Source organism: Lepus europaeus, chromosome 10 (genome assembly GCF_033115175.1).
Source record: "Lepus europaeus isolate LE1 chromosome 10, mLepTim1.pri, whole genome shotgun sequence".
NCBI classification, from domain to species: Eukaryota; Metazoa; Chordata; class Mammalia; order Lagomorpha; family Leporidae; genus Lepus; species Lepus europaeus.
In genome coordinates this window covers 51,179,330-51,197,447 of record NC_084836.1, presented here as the reverse complement: position 1 = coordinate 51,197,447, position 18,118 = coordinate 51,179,330, and the positions used below count along the sequence as shown (strand labels likewise).

The window sequence follows — 18,118 nt, the reverse complement described above, 5'->3', positions numbered from 1 at the left end:
AATAAGGAATGTGATTTCTTTGTCATTAACTTTGTTCTTGATTTTAAATGCTAAAGGGGCATCATTTACCTGTGGTTGCAGTGTTAAATGGGTATAGTTGCGTAGCGGAAATTTTAGGTTAATTGTAGTATGGTAGTTCAAGATACCTATAACAATTTTTAAAGTAAACATGAAAAAAAAAAAACCCACTGAGTTTCATTAAAATTAGTAAGCACACTTGCAGAAATTCCTTGCTTGATAGAAGAAAGTGAATGTTCACAGAACAGTTAAGGGAAAAATGAGTGAATAAAGTCATTTTGTAATTTATTTTTACCTATATATTTACATTTAATCTTTGGATGTCTTTCGAATCATATGTGAAAATTTAATGTTAGTTGGGATTATTTGTGTTTTTAGTCCTGCCTGATTATCTTCTATAATAGCATGTACTAGATAAACATTTCCAATGTGAACCACGTAGGAGGAGACAATATTGATATTTTGTAATTTTATTAGTAAAAGATCATATAGTGTGCTGAATCTAACTTCAAACTGTGGAGATCCAAAATAAAATTATCAATTTTTCATAGGAACTGAAGTTAAAAGATGAAGAATGTGAGAGGCTTTCAAAAGTGCGAGACCAACTTGGACAGGAATTGGAAGAACTCACAGCTAGTCTGTTTGAGGTTGGTCTGTCTACATCTTGGCCAACAGCAGCATCTTGATTTTTATATATTGATAGCATTATTGTTTCAGGGAATCTTGAAAAGGATATACTTAGCTTCGCGCATATTTGTAAGTTCTCTAAAGAAAAAACAAAATCTCTAGTGAATGCCGAGTCTGCAGCTTAAAATGATGTGAAAAGAAAAACCCTCTGGTCTGCCAGTATCAGGTTGTTTAAAAATGTATATGTATAACGCAAGGAGGTCAATTTTAGTTCTGTATTCTATTTTACTAGGTGTTTATGGGCTAGTGTGTGAGTCCACAACAACGATGGCAAACTCTGAGTTAGGCACCTCACATTTGGAGGTGACGTGAGCAGTGTCAGAGCAAGTACTGCTGCCCTCCAGCCTGGCACCAAGTGCGCATTGCAGGACTTGTAGCATCCTTGGTGTGTTAGGGTTCTTTTGAGAAACAAGCATTAGTATCAGAGAGAGAGAGAGAGAGAGAGAGAGAGAGAGAGAGAGAGAGCGCGAGCTCGCGTGAGTGAGCCAGAGAGGCACTCATTCACAAAGAATTGGTTCGCCTGATCCTGGCAGCTGGTAAGCCCGGGAGCCTCAGGGCCAGTCGGCAAGCTAGAGACCCAGAGGAGCTGAGAGCCCAAGTGCCAGGAGGGGTCAGTGTTTGAGTTCCAGCCTGAAGGGGAAGAATTCTCCTCCTTTCGGAGGGTCTACCTTTCTGTTCTGGTTAGGCCTTCAAGTGATTGGGGGAAGCCCAATCACTGTAGAGGACAGTCTGTTTTGCTCACTGCACTGATTTAAATGTTATTGTCACCCAAAAACAATTGTACAGAAACACCCAGCATAGTGTTTCACTGAATATTGGGTACCCTATGATCTCGTCAAGTTGACACAGTTAACCATCCCACTAGACTTTGCCTGGAAGGTGCCAGTCACACCGCCTGATCTCTTTGATGACTTAGATCTATCTCCGGGGTGGTGAGAGGATGGGATCGCTGTGGCCGAGAACCTTTGCCGTGAAGGATCTCCCCTGGGTTAAGACTTTGAGTCCTTAGATTTTCTTTACCAAAAACAGTGATGTAGGGGCTGGCGCTGTGGCATAGTGGGTGAAGCCGCCACCTGCAGTGCCAACATCTCATGTGGGTGCCGGTTCAAGTCCTGGCTGCTCCACTTCCCATCCAGCTCTCTGCTATGGCCTGGGAAAGTGGTAGAAGATGGCCCAAGTCCTTGGGCCCCTGTACCCATGTGGGAGACCTGGAGGAAGCTCCCGGCTCCTGACTTTGGATTGGTGCAGCTCCAGCTGTTGAGGCCAATTGAGGGGTGAACCAGTGGATGGAAGACCTCTCTGCCTCTCCTACTCTCTATCTGTGTAGCTGTGGCTTTCAAGTAAATAAATGAATCTTAAAAAAAAAAAAAAAAAAAGCAGTGATAATATTGCTGAGTAGCTAATGCCATTGTCACTTAGCAATATTTTTTCCCTTAAAGCTTTATTAAAACTTCAGTAAAAAATCTTAGGGAAAAATTCCATCACCTTTTGTTGTTTATGCAGCATCAATTTCAAATTTAGAGATATGCCCATTTCTTTGCATAGAGTAATCTGAATATATTTTGTATTTTTTCAAATAACACATTTTTGTGTTACTATATAGTCACTAATTGTAATGATAGTCATAATCTATCGAGTGTATGTCCCACGGTTTTTATCATTCAGTAACTTGCAGTGAATATATTCATTTATTTTAAAAATTGACTTATTTTTAACTCCATTTTCCCACAAACTTTTTTAAATACTTTGTGGCTTTTTTTTTTGTTTTGTTTTGGATTTATTTATTTATTCGAAAGGCAGAGTTACAGAGAGGCAGAGAGGTCAGATGGCCTCACAGGCCAGAGCTGTGCTGATCTGAAGCCAGGAGCCAGGATCTTCTTCCAGGTCTCCCATGCAGGTGCAGCGGCCCAAGCACTTGGGCCATCTTCTACTGCTTTCCCAGGCCATAGCAGAGAGCTGGCTTGGAAGCGGAGCAGCCAGGAATCAAACTGTTGTCCATTATGGAATGCTGACACTGCAGGTGGCTTTACCTGTAACCCCACAACGCTGGCCCCAGTGAATATCTTTTGATACGTAAGGTTTTCTGTGACTCCATCTATTTCATACCCCTTTCCTTCTGTTATTTTTGGGTCATTTTTTTCTAATGAGTGTGTTAAAACTCATTTATTTAGCTAGCTAGTTATCAGAGATGAGAGAAAGTGTAAAGATGTGGAGACTGGGAAGTGAAAGATCTAGAACAGGAGTCATGTGACTTGTTACACTTTTGGATGGAGAAGTGTTTACAGAAACCCGGCTTTTTCCTGGTATTGCCTGGCTACGAGACCATTTTATAAAGATAAACGGACAATGATTAAGAAAGCAAAAATAAGCTACTTATGTTAGTTTTTATTTTCTGCCTACTTGGATTTAATTTTAGTGCTGCCTGGTTCCACCCATCTGTACTCACTCATGTGTATATTCTGTTGGATAGATAGGAGGAGAACAAACAGAAGGAAACTTCTCCCTCTTTGCAGTAGATGTGAGGGTTAGGAATGCTTGTTTATGCAGTTAAACAAAATAAAATACTTTTGGGATCTCTAACCTCTCCCTAGCCAACAGTGATTAATAGCCTTGACCCTGTGAATGACTTCAGTTATGAAGAAAGTTGTCTTCAAACCGTAAATAGGAATGTGAAAAAGAAGTCTGGAAGCTTTTCTGTGGTCTTAATTGTGCCTTTGTGATCTGCTTACTCTTAGGAAAAATTTTTTTGCCTGAATTCTTATATATGTAGTGTTTTAAGAATTAAAACTTATTTTGAATAAACTCAATTTGTGTATGTTTGGCAAACTTAACATGTAAATTTAAATTAGTAGCTTATTAGGTATGTTGAATAATCCTGAAAATAATCATACTTTATATGTGGCAAAGTTGACTCCTTGAAGTATCAAATACTTAAACTCTAAAGTGACATACTGTTCTCTTAATATCTCCAATTTTGAGATAATATTAAATCATTTCAGGGGTCTGGTGCTGTGGTACAGTGGGTTAAAGCCCCAGCCTGCAGCACCGACATCCTATATGGGTGCCGGTTTGAGACCTGGCTGCTCTACTTCTGATTCAGGTCCCTGCTGATGCGCCTGGGAAGGCAGCAGAGGATGGACCAATTGCTTGGGCCCCTGTACCCACGTGTGAGACCTGGAGAAGCTCTTGGCTCCTGCCTCTGGCCCGGCCCTGGTGGTTGTGGGCATTTAAGGAATGAACCAGCAGATGGAAGACCTCTCTCTCTCTCTCTTTCTCTATCTCTACCTCTCTCTCTGCCTTTCTCTCTCTCTACCTCTCTTTAACTCTACCTTTCAAATAAATAAAAATAAGTCTTTTAAAAAATATCAATTCATTTGCAAGAATCTCTACATTTAAAATGAAAAAAAAGATGAGTAGTCTTAAAATTTTTACGTTTTAGCATTGAGTTTTTAGTAAAAGTATCTACTAAATGCCTGGTTGTTTCTCAATAGTGCTATGAGGCCTATAGAGCAAATTATCATCATTTTATCTGTGCAGAAAAAGAGGCATAGAAAGTATCATGATTCAGATTCATGACTGATATATAGTGAAAATAATAAGCACATCTCCATTTGTTTCCAGCCGTGGTGAGGGAGGGGTCATTGAGGCCTCTTCCTGTTTCATCCCACATTCAGATTATTGGAAAGGCCTTGTGATGCCCCCTCAGGAGATGATGCAGCAGCTGTTGTCAGTTCTTGCCTAAACTGGTGGATGCTGGGGACTTTTTGGTCCTGTATCTGATCTGTAAAAGAAAAATCTGAGCATGTTTTCTCAATTATGATGAAGATACCTGTATTTACTGAGGATTCCTTATGTGCTAGGAACAGTTTGGGAGTGTTTATTTTATTTATAAGTTATATACATGTACTAACATACATACTAATATATTATATACATTGTAAAACATAAGTATTGAAAGGTGAGCCAAAGCCTATAGTTTTTTATAATAGCAAAAATATTTCGCATTCTCACTGAAACATTTACACACACACTTACATATATTGAGAGGAATGTGATTGCATATGGTACTTTATTTTTAAAAATCTTGCGATTTTTGTGATTCAGATGCAGCTCTGTTCTAAGTTCCTTTTGTTTTTTTTTTTTTTTTTTTGGACAGGCAGAGTTAGAGACAGAGAGGTCTTCTTTTCCTTTTCCGTTGGTTCACCCCTCAAATGGCCGTCATGCTGCGCCAATCCGAAGCCAGGAGCCAGGTGCTTCCTCCCAGTCTCCCATGCAGGTGCAAGGGCCCAAGCACTTGAGCCATCCTCCATTGCCTTCCTGGGCCACAGCAGAGAACTGGACTGAAAGAGGAGCAACCGGGACAGATTCAGGTGCCCCACCCAGGACTAGAACCCGGGATGCCGGTGCCACAGGTGGAAGATTAGCTAAGTGAGCCGCGGTGCCAGCTTCTAAGTTCCTTTTTAAAAATTAGATGTGTTATTGTTGATAACTTACAGATATATTGGTCCAATGTAAGAAGTACATCTTTCCCTGCATTAAATCATGTTAAATTTTTAATTCTGTTGCCAATAATGTGAAGATTTTTCCATTTAACAGATTTTGGTTTACATATTAACAAATTATTTGCAAGTTAATCATATATTGTGTTTAAACATTATTTTTGAAAAAAAAAAGAGAAGATCCTCTTTTATTTGAATCACTACCAACCAGAGAGGAAAAATCTTATTTTCAAAGTTTGTAAGTAAATACAATAAACATCTAGATCAGGCAGTTTGAAAACTATAACTATAGGACAGAAGTAGCCTATATTTATTTTTGTACAGCCTGTGAACTAAGAATTATTTTTACATTTTTAAATGGTTGGGGTAAAAATCAAACGATTAATTTGTGACATATAGAAATTACATGAAAATTTTAATACTGATATGAGTTAGATAAATATGGTAAGAATGACTTGTTACTGGAAGTTTGTTAATGGAAATACAGTATAGAAAGAATGAAATCTGGCATTAGTTATGGGAAGTGCATGTCTATTGGAGGAAGCAAAGCATAGATGCATGTGATTGAAATTTAGTTGTTGGCCGGCGCCGCAGCTAAATAGGCTAATCCTCCGTCTTGCGGCGCCGGCACACAGGGTTCTAGTCCCGGTCGGGTCACCCGGTTGCCCCTTTTCCAGTCCAGCTCTCTGCTATGGCCCGGGAAGGCAGTGGAGGATGGCCCAAGTGTTTGGGCCCTGCACCTGCATGGGAGACCAAGAGAAGCACCTGGCTCCCAGCTTCGGATCAGCGCGGTGCGCTGGCCGCAGAGGCCATTGGAGGGTGAACCAATGGTAAAGGAAGACCTTTCTCTCTGTCTCTCTCTCTCACTGTCCACTCTGCCTGTCAAAAAAAAAAAAAATATGTTTTCAGTTTTAAACAGACTTCTGTAATTGTAAAATGTTCATTGTAAATCTCATGGTCACCACGTACACCCCAAAATATGTATGGTACACACACAAAACAGAAGAATAAAAGTACAGCACTACCAATGAAAGACAAGAAGAACAAGAAAATTCCAAAACAGTTTAACAAAATTTCAAAAATAAGTACTTGCCTTTCAGTAATTATTTTAAATGTAAATTTGGGGAACCAAATTCCCCAGTCAAAAGATGTGCAGTAGCTGAATGGTGTGGGAAGGGACCCAAACACTTGGGCCATCCGTCACTGCTTTCTCAGGCACATTAGCAGGGAGCTGGATGGGAAATGGAGCAGCCAGGACTGGAACTGGTACCTATATGGGATTCTGGCACTGCAGACGGCAGCTTAACCAGTTGTGCCACAGAGCCAGCCCCAGGATTACTCTTCTTAAAGTGCCCAAATCCAGAGAGATCTACAGATCCAGTGCAGTCCCTATCAAAATTGAAATGACATTCTTTACAGAAATAGAAAAAATAATCCTGAAATTCTTAGGGAACCACAGAGGATCTGAATAGCTACAGCAATCTTGTGCAAACAAAATAAATCCAGATGCATCAAACTTCTGGATTTCAAAATATATTACAAAGCCCTACTGTGTGTTTTCTATTAAGAGGGTCTATTTTTTTAAGGTTTATTTTTATTTTTTTAAATTTATTTGAGAGGTAGAGTTACAGACAGAGGGAGAGACAGAGCTCTTCCTTCAGTTGGTTCACTCCCCAGATGGCCACAATGGCTGGAGCTGTGCTGACCTGAAGCCAGGAGCCAGGAGCTTCTTCCAGGTCTCCCACGTGGGTGCAGGGGTCCAAGGACTTGGGCCATATTCTACTGCTTTCCCAGGCCATAGCAGAGAGCTGGATCAAAAGAGGAGCAGCTGGCACTAGAACCGATGCCCATATGGGATGCTAGCACCACAGGTGGAGGATTAACCTACCGCACCATGGCACCAGCCCTAAGAGAGTCACTTTAGATTCAAGAATAACCTAGTCCAAAAGGAAAGAGGTGGGAAAATATTTCTGTTAACTAAAAGAGAGGAGTGGTTATGCTTATGTCAGACAAAACAGACACTAAAAACTATCACAAAAGACAGGATCATTATATTATGACAGAAGGAATGACAGAAGGCTGAACTGAACAGGAATATGGTTATATTCTATTACATGTGTATTACATATACAATTTTGTATGCACTCAACATCAAAGTGCCGAAATATGTAAAAGCAATCATTGGCAGATCTGAAGAGAGAAATAGCAATACAGTAATAGTGAGGAGCTTCAGTAATGGATAGATTATTTCAGACGAAATGAGCAACCAGTTGAATAACACTGTAGAACAAATGATGTAATACACACACAATAGAACTTTCCATCAGCAGCAAAAAAACACATTCTTCTGAAGTGCATGTGAAAACATTCCTCATAGTTCACGATAAGTCACAAAATGAGTTCAATTTAAGATGATCAAAATCAGTCCAAGAATCTTTTCACAAAATCAAATTGGAAATGAATAATAGTAAGAAAACAAATATGTGAAAACTAAACAACACAATTTTGTTCTTCTTATCTTTTTAAGAATTAATTTATTTGAAAGGCAGAGTTACAGAAAGAGGGAGAAAAAGTTTACTCACCAAATGACTGCAACAATGATGGTTAAGCCAGGCTGAAACCAGGAGCCTGAAACTCCACCTGGGTCTCCCATGTGTGTGGCAGGGGCACAGGTTCTTGGGCCATCTTCCGCTGCTTTCCCAGGTGCATTAGCAGGATTGGAAGTGGAGTAGCCAGGACTCAAACCAGCACCTACTGGGGATGATGGTGTTTCACACAGTGACTTAAACTGCGTCAGAACACTGGCCCCTAAGCAACATCATTGTGAACAGCCATTGAGTCAAATTAAAAAGGAATTCGAAAAATATTTTGATACTAAGAAAAATCAGCATCACCAAAACTGCTGAGACGCAGCAAAAACACCAGTGAGGGAATTTTACAGTGATAGCTGCCTACGTTAAAAAAGAATAATCTCAGATGAACAATTTTATACTCAAAGAAACTCAGAAATATGCCTAAAATTAGTAGAAGGAAGGATATAGTAAAAATTAGAGTAAGAATAACTAGAGAATGGGAAAATATTAGAAAATAACAAATTTAAGAGTCTTTGAAAAGATAAAACTGACAAACTTTCAGTTTTTTGGATTAAGAAAAAAGAGGATTCAGGCCGGCGCCGTGGCTCACTAGGCTAATCCTCCGCCTTGCGGCGCCGGCACACCAGGTTCTAGTCCCGGTCGGGGCACCGATCCTGTCCCGGTTGCCCCTCTTCCAGGCCAGCTCTCTGCTGTGGCCAGGGAGTGCAGTGGAGGATGGCTCAAGTCCTTGGGCCCTGCACCCCATGGGAGACCAGGAGAAGCACCTGGCTCCTGCCATCGGATCAGCGCGGTGCACTGGCCGCAGCGCGCCTACCGCGGCGGCCATTGGAGGGTGAACCAACGGCAAAGGAAGACCTTTCTCTCTGTCTGTCTCTCACTGTCCACTCTGCCTGTCAAAAAAAAAAAAAAAAAAAAAAAAAAAAAAAAAAAAAAAAAAAAAAAGGAAGGAAAAAGAAAAAAGAGGATTCAAGATCAGAATTGAAAAAGACATATAAGAATATATGCCAGTATATTGGGTAATCTAGAAGAAATGGATAAAATCTAGAAACATACACATAGCAAAACTGAATCTGGAAGAAACAGAAAGCCTGAATAAACCAGTGACAAATGAAAAACCTTCCAGTAGAGAAGAGCCCAGGAGCAGATGACTTCACAGGTGAATTCTGCCAAACTTCTGAAGAATTAATACTATTTCTTCTTGAACTCTCTGAAAAACAGAAGCAGGAACCCCTGCCGACTCATTTATGAATCTGGCATCATCCTGATATCAAAACCAGCAAAGACACTATAAGAAAAAGCTACAGATCATTATTCCTGATGAATATAGGTGCAGAAATCCGCATTATAATATTAGCAAAGGGAATTGAACAATGTGTTAAAAGGTTTGCTTACCATAACTAAGTGGTATTTATCTCTGGGATGGAGGATGTTTCAACACAAGCAAATCAACCACTGTTATATACCACATTTTTTTTTTTTAACTTTTATTTAATGAATATAAATTTCCAGTGTACAGCTTATGGATTACAATGGCTTCCCCCCCCAATAACTTCCCTCTCACCCGCAACCCTCCCCCCTCCCGCTCCCTCTCCCCTTCCATTCACATCAAGATTCATTTTCAATTCTCTTTATATACAGAAGATCAATTTAGTATAAAGATTTCAACAGTTTGCACCCACATAGAAACACAAAGTGAAACATACTGTTTGAGTACTAGTTATAGCATTAAATCACAATGTACAGCACATTAAGGACAGAGATCCCACATGAGGAGCAAGTGCACAGTGGCTCCTGTTGTTGACTCAACAAATTGACACTCTAGTTTATGGCGCCAGTAACCATCCTAGGCTGTCGTCATGAGTTGCCAAGGCTATGGAAGCCTTCCAAGTTCACCGACTCTGATCATATTTAGACAAGGTCATAAAAGACAGAGTGAGGATAGTAACCAATGATCCTAAGAGTGGCATTTAGCAGGTTTGAACAATTATACAGCATTAAGTGGGGAAGAGGACCATCAGTACACACATGTTGGGAGTAGAGCCATTGGTGGTAGAGTAGAGGTTATGATTACAAAGGAATGAGGCCCAAGTGCACTAGACAGGGTCTAGAACAAAGGACAGAGTCATTATTAGAGGAGCTAAGAAAGGTGCTGTCTAAGCTACAATTAAGTTTTCTGATTGAGAGGCAAATAGAACCTGATAGAAGGGGCTTGATAATAATCTGGTGGGCTTTAGGCCTTGTAAATTCAGAGGCCCAGACCTATCTATCTCTTCACATGGGGTATATCCTAAGGGAGGTGTGAACCTCCTAGGGGAAGGCACTCTGTTGACTTTCATTACTTGGCTGGCCTGGGAGGAGAGCTGGCCAGGTAAAGGCAGGGGGCATCTCTAACAAGAAATTTACAGTTCTGCCTGCAATGTTGCTGACCCTACTTGACCATCCCCTCAGCTGCAGTGGTCACTTTGGAAGTTGGGCTGAGTGAAGGGCTTTTCAGCTTAGAGCCAATAAGATCTGTGGCTCTGACCTGGGCATCCTTCGACTCCAGGGCAGGTCCATTACCAGTGATCCAACTCTTGGCAGAGCTGCCAGGGCTCTTCACAAGCTGACTTCTGCTGAAGCCCAGGCTTACCACATTGAAAGCCACTGCAGTGGACTGGCCTGTTGGGTCTCCTTGAGGGCAGATCACTGTACAGATCAGCCATTAATAGGCCTGCCACCCATTGCTTCTGATGCCGAGCTTTCTTTTCCTCCTGGTTTGTGTTAAAGCAGACCAGAGGATGCAAGTCAAGGGAGTGCCCGTTTCCCATCTCTAATCTTTGGTGGCCTGAACTACAAGTCTATAGTCACAGGCATGTTCTGTAGTAGTTTTTCTAAGGTAGACAATGCCCATGAGGAAAATTATATTCTCACTTAAAAACTTTCTTTCCCTTTGGTCTGAAAGGGAGGTTTTTTCTACTTACTGTATACTTTGCTGATGGCGAAGTGAATCTAGCTATGAGATTATTATTTGAGTTCTTATTTTGGCTATGCTATTGCAGAAAAATGTTAGCCATCTCTTTTATAAGGTCTAAAGATTAAATTGTGCATCCTACAGATTCCTTCATAATAGAATTAGTTTCCTACCTTGAAGAGAATAGAGAAATGAAAGAACAAGTTGGGCTTAGAATAGAGAAATGAGGGAGCAAGTCCTAGATCGCTTGCTGACAATAGCAATATCACATGAATACTTAGCAAACTGTTTCAACCATTAGATAACAACTTAAGAAAACATTTACCAGAAGGTCCAATGCCTTCTATAAATTTTAAGAATCATGTATTTGAAAACACCTCTTAAATATCTAACATGGTGTAGTTTGTTTAGCCAGTAAACTTAAGCACAACCATCTAAAATGTTTTGTTTCTTTCTACCAACAAGTCTAAAACATATGATACACAGATTCAGGTCACACAAATTAAAATGTATCTTTGATTGATTTTAGCAGCTTAAATTTATGGACAATCTTATCTATAAGCCATTTAAAATAAAACTCTTAATAAAATTTCCCCATGTGGACATACAATATGTACACACATATAATATAGCATAATAGACCAATATAGCAATTTTAATAATAGCTTTTAAAATCTTTAACTCTTTTTGTAGATTGCCAATTGATTTGAATTGCTTTTTGTTTTTAGTAACCTCAGTTAACCATACTTTCTCTCAGTTGGTACTGTTAATACATTATTGGCTTCATCTGTTTACAGAGCCATCCCAAAGTACTGAATACAATAAAAGTGGCTGGAAAAAGTCCATAGGAACCTATAGGAGGACAGCTAAACACAGAACCAACAACGCTTTAGTTTTATGAGCAGCAGATCATATATAACTGTGGATGACAAAAGACTTTAAGTCGCCATGCTTAAAATTATAAACTCATCAACCAACAAGAGGCACTTGCTTACTTCACAGTATTTTTGAAAGCACCTGTAGGATTTTACAAGTATTTAACCCTTTAGGCCTCTGGGGCTTTCTCATTAAGATAACTATCATGTCTAGTAACACAAGATCATTAGACTTTTTAATTCTCAAACATTTGTATTAATAGCATTTTCCATTATAGAAACTTAAAGTCTGGTACCACATCACATCTTGACAGTCCTTCTAATATACTCCAAATAGACTGATTAGTTGGTGTCTCTATAAGAAGAGAGACATAGGTCCTTCGATTTTTTCAGTTGGGCCCAAACTGGAAAAACCAAAGTCCAGGATTTACTGGAAATTTTAGAGACCAGATTGTTTGAAACTTTGATTTTTTGAATGCCTGTCAAGAATGCCAAGAAGGCTCCAAATCCAAAATATCTGGTTGAAATAAGATTCCTTAAAATCATGACATAACATAGACCAAATTTGATCATTGTTACAAGGTGATTATTCAAATTTTTGAAAAAAGCACATATTTAAATAACCCATAGCTCTTAATAAAAATTCAGCTGTTTTTGAACAATTAGAATTTAACAGACATCAAGAGAACATAATAGATTACTTTAACACATTGCTTTAACAGAGCATCAGAGTTTAATTCTATGTCAAAGAGAAATTGAGCTTCCTGTGATCTTTTGCTGTGAGGTTTCCTTCCTTTACCTTCTTTCATATTGGTGACTATGTTTCTGTGTTTCTGTGTGTAAGACATCTTTAAGCATCTTTTGCAGGGCAGGATGAGTGGCAACAAATTCTTTCAGTTTCTGTTTGCTATGAAAAGTCTTAATTTCACCTTCATTCACAAATGAGAGCTTTGCAGGATATAGTATTCTGGGCTGGCAGTTTTTCTCTCTTAGTACCTGGGCTATGTCTCGCCATTCCCTTCTAGCTTGTAGGGTTTCTGATGAGAAGTCTGCTGTGAGTCTAATTGGAGATCCTCTAAGAGTGATCTGACGTTTCTCTCTTGCACCTTTTAGGATCTTTTCTTTATGTTTCACTGTGGTGAGTTTGATTACAACATGTCGTGGTGAGGATCTCTTTTGGTCATGTTTATTAGGGGTTCTATAAGCTTCCTGTACTAAGATGCCTCTGTCCTTCTCCAAACCTGGGAAATTTTCTGCTAGTATCTCACTGAAAAGGCCTTCTAATCCTTTCTCCCTCTCCATGCCTTCAGGAACTCCTAGAACCCGAATGTTGGGTTTTTTAATAGTATCCTGTAGATTCCCGACAATATTTTTTAGATTTCTAATTTCTTCTTCTTTTCTTTGGTTTGCCTGTTTCCTTTCCTGTTCTCTGTCTTCTAAGTCTGATATTCTCTCTTCTGCTTCGCCCATTCTGTTTTTAAGGCTCTCTAATGTGTTTGTCATTTGCTCTATTGAACTCTTCATTTCATTATGATTTCTAGTAACTATCAGAGTTTCTTGTTCCACTAGTTGTTTCATTTCATTTTGATTCCTCCTTAATATTTCACTTTCACGAGAGAGATTTTCTATCTTGTCCATGAAGGATTTCTGTAGTTCAAGAATTTGTTTTTGAGAACTTCTTAATGTTCTTATCAATTTTTTGAGATCCGCTTCTTGCATTTCTTTGATCTCATCATCTTCATAATCTTGAATTGGGGTGTCTTTTTCATTTGGGGGCGTCATAGTTTCTTCCTTGTTCTTGTTAGCTTGGTTTTTGCGTTTGTTGTTTGGCATGTTGGAGGTATTTGGTTTCTTCACTGTGGTGTTTTTTCTTGTTACACTATGGCTCTATATTAAGTGGACTGTCTGCTTTCAGTGGAGCCTTAGAGGCTTGAGATGAGTGTGGACTGAGAGCTGTGTTTGGTTCCTCAGGGTTGAGGGTGTGTCAAGGATGACACTCCCAGGTTAGGTGTGGTAAATCTCTCTTTCTTTTTTGATTTAAAAGGGAAGTAGTTCCGCACAGCTGAACGTAATTGGAGGTAGTTAGCAGGCAAATGATATACCCACAGGAGCCAGAGATCGGAAGCTCTTTCCCAAGGACCACACAGGGAATCTCTGCTGCCCTCAGTGTGGGCTCCAATTCTCCTGCAGTCTCCCACTGGGTTGCCAAGTTAGATGCTAATCTCCTGTTATTTCACCCCTCCCCACAGAGTCAGGTTTTTCTGCTAGGCTCAGGGCTGGTGCAGACCTGAGGTCGCCCTGCTTATGACGTATGTCCAAAATGGCGCCTGCTCTGTCTTGCTCGCCTTCGAGAGGTGAGCGGAGAGAGAGAAACTTGTGTCCGTATCAGTCACTTTTTGTATTTTTTTTCTCTCTCTTCTAGTTAGCCTGGTGAACTTTTCCCCACGGAGTTTCAAGCCTCGTTCCCTCTAGCCTCCTCTTTCCGCTTGCCCGCTGGTATCTCGGGCTATTGAGGTTCGGCTCACCTCGCGTTCCAGCGCTGGTGCGTTGAGTTTGCTGCTGGTGTCCCGAACTTGGGCTCCCACGCTCTCCACGCAGGTCCACTGTGAATCACTAGTTCCGGAAGAGTTTCCTCTGCTGTTTCATCCCCTACTCTTCCTTGACCCTGCAGTATCTCCACTTATATTAAACTTTCTCTCCCCCCGGACTAAGTGTGCTTCCTGCCTATTCCGCCATCTTGCCGCCTCCAATCCTATATACCACATTAATAGACGTAAAGCACATGGTCTTCACAATGGATAATGAAAAAGTGTTTACAAATCATTCAGTATCCATTCATGATAATAACTTAGAGCAAAATAGATAAAGAACGAACTTAAACTTCAACACCAACATATATGAAAAGTTATAGCACTGTAACCAATGGGGAAAATCCTCTTAAGATCTGCTACAAGGCAAGGATGCTCACTTTCAGCACTTCAATGCTGGACTTCCTAGCCAGAGCAATTAGACAGGGAAAAGAAAGAAAGGTAACCAGTTTTGAAAAAGAAGTAAAAATGTTCTCTGTTTGCAAATGATGTCACCATATATGTAAAAACCCCTAAAGATGCAACAAAACACAAATAGTTAGAACTGAAAAATTATTTTTTTAAAAGATTTATTTATTTGAAAGAGTTACAGAGAGGGGTAGAGACAGAGAGAAAGGTCTTCCACGTGCTGGTTCACTCTCCAGATGGCCGCAACAGCCAGAGCTGTGCTGATCTGAAGCCAGGATCCAGGAGCTGCTTCTAGGTCTCCCACGTGGGTGCAGGGGCCCAAGAACCTGGGCCATCTTCCACTGCTATCCCAGGCCATAGCAGAAAGCTGGATCAGAAGAGGAGCAGCTGGAACTAGAACCGGTGCCCATATGGGATGCCAGGGCTTTAACCCACTATACCACAGCACCGGCCCTGAAAAATGAATTTAACAAAATTGCAGGACACAAAAACTAGTGGTGTTTCACACACAAAAATATGAGCTATATGAAAAGGAGATTAAGAAAATTATCCTATTTGTGAAAGCATCAAGAAGAATGAAATATTTAGAAGAGGTGAAAGGCTTGAACACTATAAAAATTATATGTGATGAATTAAGACATGGATGTGCGGCAAGACATGTCACAGGTTGGAAGAATTACTGTATTTTTTAAAGATTGATTTATTTGAAAGAGTTAGGGACAGGAGAGAATCTTCCATCTGCTGGCTTACTCCCCACATGTCCGTGATGGCCAAGGCTATGCCGGGCCAAATCCAGGAGCTGCTTCTGGGTCTCCCATGTAGGTGCAGGGGCCCAAACACTGGGCCATCTTCTGCTGCTTTCCCAGGCACATTAGCGGAGAACTGGATGGGAAATGGAGCAGCCAGGACTGGAACTGGTGCTGATACTGGATTCCAGCACTGCAGATGACAGCTTAACCTCCTGTGCCACAGTGCCAGCTCCAGATTGCTCTTAAAGTATCCATATTCAGAAGGATCTACAAATCAGTGTAGTCCCTATCAAAATGTCATTCTTTACAGAAATAGAAAAAAAAAATCCTAAAATTCTTAGGGAACCACAGAGGATCTGAATAGCTACAGCAATCTTGTGCAAGCAAAATAAATCCAGATGCATCAGACTTCTGGGTTTCAAAATATACTACAAAGCTACAGTAATCAAAGCAGTATGACAGTGATGAAAAACCAGACATCAATGGAACAGATTGGGGAGCCCATAATTTAAAAGGTTTATTTTATTTATATCAAAGACTGAGTTGCAGAGAAGAGGGTTGGAGAGAGAAAGAGATTGACCTTTTTTCTACCTGCTGGTTCACTCCTCAAATGGCCACAACAGCCAGGGCTGGGTCAAACTGAAGCCAGGATCCAGGAGCTTCCTCTGGGTCTCCCATGTAGGTAACAGGGCCCAAGCACTTGGTCCATCTGCTGCTTTCCCAGGCACATTAGCAGGGAGCGTTATCAGAAGTGGAGCAGCCGAGACTTGAACCGGAACCCATATGGGATTCCATGCCACAACACTGGCCTCTTGTCAACTGGTCTTTAACAAGTGTGCCAAGAACACCCAATGGGGAAAGGACAATCTCTTCTATAAGTGAAGCTGGCAAATTATTAGAGAACATTGGGGAAACCCTACAAGACATTGGCATAGGCAAAGAGTCCTTGGAAAAGACTCCAGAGGCACAGGCAATCAAAGCCAAAATTGACAAATGAGGTTACATCAAATTGAGAAGCTTCTGTACTGCAAAAGAAACAGCCAAATGAAGAGGCAACCGACAGAATGGGAGAAAATATTAGAATATTTGCAAATTATGCAACTGATAAAGGATTAATATATAATTAATATATGAAGAGATCAAGAAACTCAGCAACAAAACAACCCAGTTAAGAGATGTGTAAAGGACTGAAGCAGGCATTTTTCAAAAGAGGGAATCCAGATGGCCAAGAAACACATGAAACAATGCTCAGGATCACTAGCCTTCAGAGAAATGCAAGTCAAAACCCCAATGAGGTTTCACCTCACCACAGTTAGAATGGCTTTCTTACAGAAATCATCAAAAACAAATGCTGGTGAGGATGTAGGGAAAAGGTATCCTAATCCACTGCTGGTGGGAATGTAAACTAGCAGAGCCACTGTGGAAGACAGTATGGAGATACCTCAGAAATCTGAATGTAGGCCTACCGTATGACCCAGCCATTCCACTCCTGGGAATTTATCCAACGGAAAAGAAATCAGCATATGAAAGAGTTACCTGCACACAATAGCTAAGATATGGAATCAACCCAGGTGTCCATCAACTGAAGACTGGATAGAGAAATCATGTGATATGTATACCATGGAATACTACACAGCAGTAAAAAAAAAAAACCCCGAAATCTGAATATTTGCAACAAAATGGATGAAACTGGAAAACATCATAGTTAGTGAAATAAGCCAGTCCCAAAAGGACACATACTATATGTTCTCCCTGATCTGTGCTAACTAATAGAACACCTAAAAGGTAATCTATAGAAGTGAAAGTGACAGTTTGAGATGCAATAACTTTTAACAGCCCTTATCTCAACTATTGAGGAACAGCTTTTTCTTTTCATACAATTTGTTGAACTCTACTTAGCATAGCAGTAGTCATGTGTATAAAGTTAATTGAAAACAGATCTTAATAAAAACTAAGAATGGGAATAGGAGAGGGAGGAAGAAGAGGGGTGGGAGCATGGATGGGAGACTGGGTACGGTGGGAAGAATCACTATGTTCCTAATGTACTTATGAATGCATGAAGTTTGTGTACATTTTTTTAAAGATTTACTTATTTATATGAGAGAGTTAGAGAGAGAGAGAGGTCTTCCATCTGCTGGTTCACTCCCCAAATGGCCGCAACACCAGAGCTGTGCCAATCCAAAGCCAGGAGCCAGGAACTTCTTCCGGGTCTCCCACGTGGGTGCATGGGCCATCTTCTGCTTTCCCAGGCCATAGCAGAGAGCTGGATCGGAAGTGGAGCAGCTGAGACTCAAACCAGCACCCATATGGGATGCTGGCGCTTCAGGCCAGGGCATTAACCTGCTGTGTCATAGTGCCAGCCACCTGTATACCTTTTTTTTAAAAAGCTTTATTTACTTGAAAGTCAGAGTTACACAGAGAAAGCAGGAGAGGCAGAGAGGGGGAGAGAGAGAGAGAGAGAGAGAGAGAGAGATCTTCTATCCGCTGGTTCACTCTCCAATTGGCCACAACAGCCAGAGCTATGCTGATCCGAAGCCAGGAGCTGCTTCTGGGTCTCCCACGTGGGCGCAGGGTCCCAAGGACTTAGGCCATCTTCTGCTTTCCCAGGCCATAGCAGAGAGCTGGATCAGAAGTGGAGCAGCCGGGACTCAAACTGTGCCCATATGGGCTGCCGGCACTGTAGTTGATGGCTTTACCCACTATGCCACAGTGCCAACTCCAGAAGTTTGTATACCTTAAATAAAAGATGT

General features: G+C 40.7%; 1 protein-coding gene across 6 annotated transcripts in view; it reads left to right on the top strand.

The window, feature by feature from the left end:
• Positions 1–18,118, top strand: part of RAB3IP (RAB3A interacting protein) — a 57,822-nt gene that overhangs the window by 22,397 nt on the left and 17,307 nt on the right. For 5 of the 6 annotated variants that reach the window (XM_062203239.1, XM_062203238.1, XM_062203236.1 and 2 more), the window contains one exon: positions 570–665. In XM_062203239.1, the coding sequence (XP_062059223.1) occupies positions 570–665 (96 nt within the window). Of the gene's footprint in view, positions 1–569; positions 666–5,074; positions 5,134–18,118 lie in introns of those variants that run through there. The other variant, XM_062203242.1, reaches the window with a different exon arrangement.